This window comes from Ovis canadensis, chromosome 3, assembly GCF_042477335.2.
Source record: "Ovis canadensis isolate MfBH-ARS-UI-01 breed Bighorn chromosome 3, ARS-UI_OviCan_v2, whole genome shotgun sequence".
In the NCBI taxonomy this organism is placed as follows: domain Eukaryota; kingdom Metazoa; phylum Chordata; class Mammalia; order Artiodactyla; family Bovidae; genus Ovis; species Ovis canadensis.
This window is the reverse complement of record NC_091247.1, coordinates 169,925,578-169,927,524: the sequence shown is the minus strand read 5'-3', so window position 1 is coordinate 169,927,524 and position 1,947 is coordinate 169,925,578. Positions and strand designations below refer to the sequence as shown.

General features: G+C 36.5%; 1 protein-coding gene across 1 annotated transcript; it reads left to right on the top strand.

The window, feature by feature from the left end:
• Positions 1–596: 596 nt before the first annotated feature.
• LOC138438266 (olfactory receptor 6C2-like) lies at positions 597–1,538 on the top strand. The gene has a single exon (XM_069586440.1). It carries the CDS (start codon positions 597–599, stop codon positions 1,536–1,538), a length of 942 nt encoding a protein of 313 aa, XP_069442541.1.
• Positions 1,539–1,947: the final 409 nt, after the last annotated feature.

The window sequence follows — 1,947 nt, the reverse complement described above, 5'->3', positions numbered from 1 at the left end:
TGATGTTATTTGGATGACGATTCTCACACCAAAACAAAATAAAATGAGATAATGTTTTAGTCATTGCAGTATCAGCAAACATTGAAATACTGCATGTGTGGCCGATATGCTCTGTATAAATGTCAAACTCAGTCATTTATTTGCATTTAACAGGAAGCGACACCTCAAACAGCTTGTGAGTTCATTCAAAGTTGGAAATAACGAAGAATTATTAGGACAAAAGAACTTATAATACTCACAAAATCATATTACATAGACAATGCTTTCTAATTCTATAGACAAATACATTTTAGAGAATATAGGACAGAATTTAGATTAACTGAAAAATAGAGATCTGAGTGCATAAATGAAGTATAAAAGTATGGACTGTAGTAAACTTATTTCAGAAAAATATGATCTTGAGGATTTCTATATGTACATCAAAAGAGCTGAGAACACCACAGTTTTGACTGGTCAATAACAAGTTAAAGCAGAAAATGGCTATTCACTGCATTGATTGGATTTTTTTTACCCAATGGCCATAGCCTCATAATTTCATAAAAGTTTTTCAGTTCAGTGTCACTTGACTTTGTGAGGAGTTTGAGAAGCACAAGTCAATGATGAGAAACCATACATCATTATCTATATTCATACTCCTGGGGCTGACAGATGACCCTCCAATGCAGGTTCTGATTTTTACATTTCTGGTTGTCTCCTATTTACTGAGTGTCACTGGGAACCTGACCATCATTATACTCACTTTAATAGATTCTCGCCTTAAAACTGCCATGTACTTTTTCCTCAAGCACTTCTCCTTTTTAGAAACTCTATTCACCACGGTGTGCATTCCCCGATTCTTATACAGCTTATCAACTGGGGACAAGACTATTTCCTACAATGCTTGTGTTAGTCAACTATTTTTTATCTTCCTTTTTGGAGGAACAGAATTTTTTCTCCTGGCCATCATGTCTTATGACCGCTATGCGGCCATCTGCAAACCTTTACATTATGCAACCATCATGAACAGTAGAGTCTGTGTTTGGCTCGTTATCTGTTGTTGGATAGCAGGTTGGCTGGTCATATTTCCACCACTCTGCCTGGGCTTAAACCTGGAATTCTGTGATTCTAATGTCATTGATCATTTTCTCTGTGATGCTTCTGCTATGCTGAAGATCTCTTGTTCAGACACATGGTTCATAGAACAGATGGTTGTTACCCTTGCTGTGTTGATTAACATTGTGACATTTCTGTGTGTTGTTATGTCCTACGTATATATCATCAATGCCATCCTAAAGTTCCCTTCCTCCCAGCAAAAATTGAAGGCCTTTTCTACCTGCTCTTCTCACTTGATTGTGGTTTCTATCACCTATGGCAGTTGTATTTTCATCTATGTCAAACCCTCAGCAAAAGATGAAATGGCAATTAATAAGTGTGTGTTAGTGCTCACGACTTCAGTTGCCCCCATGTTAAACCCATTTATTTATAGCCTGAGGAACAAACAAGTGAAAGAAGCTTTTACAGACTTAATCAAAAGAATTTCACTGATCTCAAGAAAGTAAAGATATGTTGAAACTAAGTGTAAAATATAAATTTAAAATGAATAGTGGCCCTGAAGGCCACAATTTTCATTTGTTAACCATTGTACCCTAGTCTACTGTCCATATTAACAGGCTTATACCACTGTTATTATGGAATCTCAGCCCCCAAATCATAATTTCAGTGTTTATTAAAATAAACCAAGTAAGTCATGTCAATTATTGCTGAAAATAAATTTTCTCCTACATTATATCTCATATCAAGAGAATATGAAATTAGATTTCCATGAAAAAGTCCTTGTGTGTGTGCGAAGTCACTTCAGTCATGTCCGCTTCTTTGTGATCTATGAACTGTATTCCACCAGACTCCTTTGTCCATGGGATTCTCCAGGCAAAAATACTGGAGTGGGTTGCCATGCCAACCTCCAGGGGA

What these genes read in the sequence shown, in the direction of transcription:
- LOC138438266 (XM_069586440.1), top strand. Translation starts at nt 597, where the DNA reads ATGATGAGAAACCATACATCATTATCTATATTCATACTCCTGGGGCTG.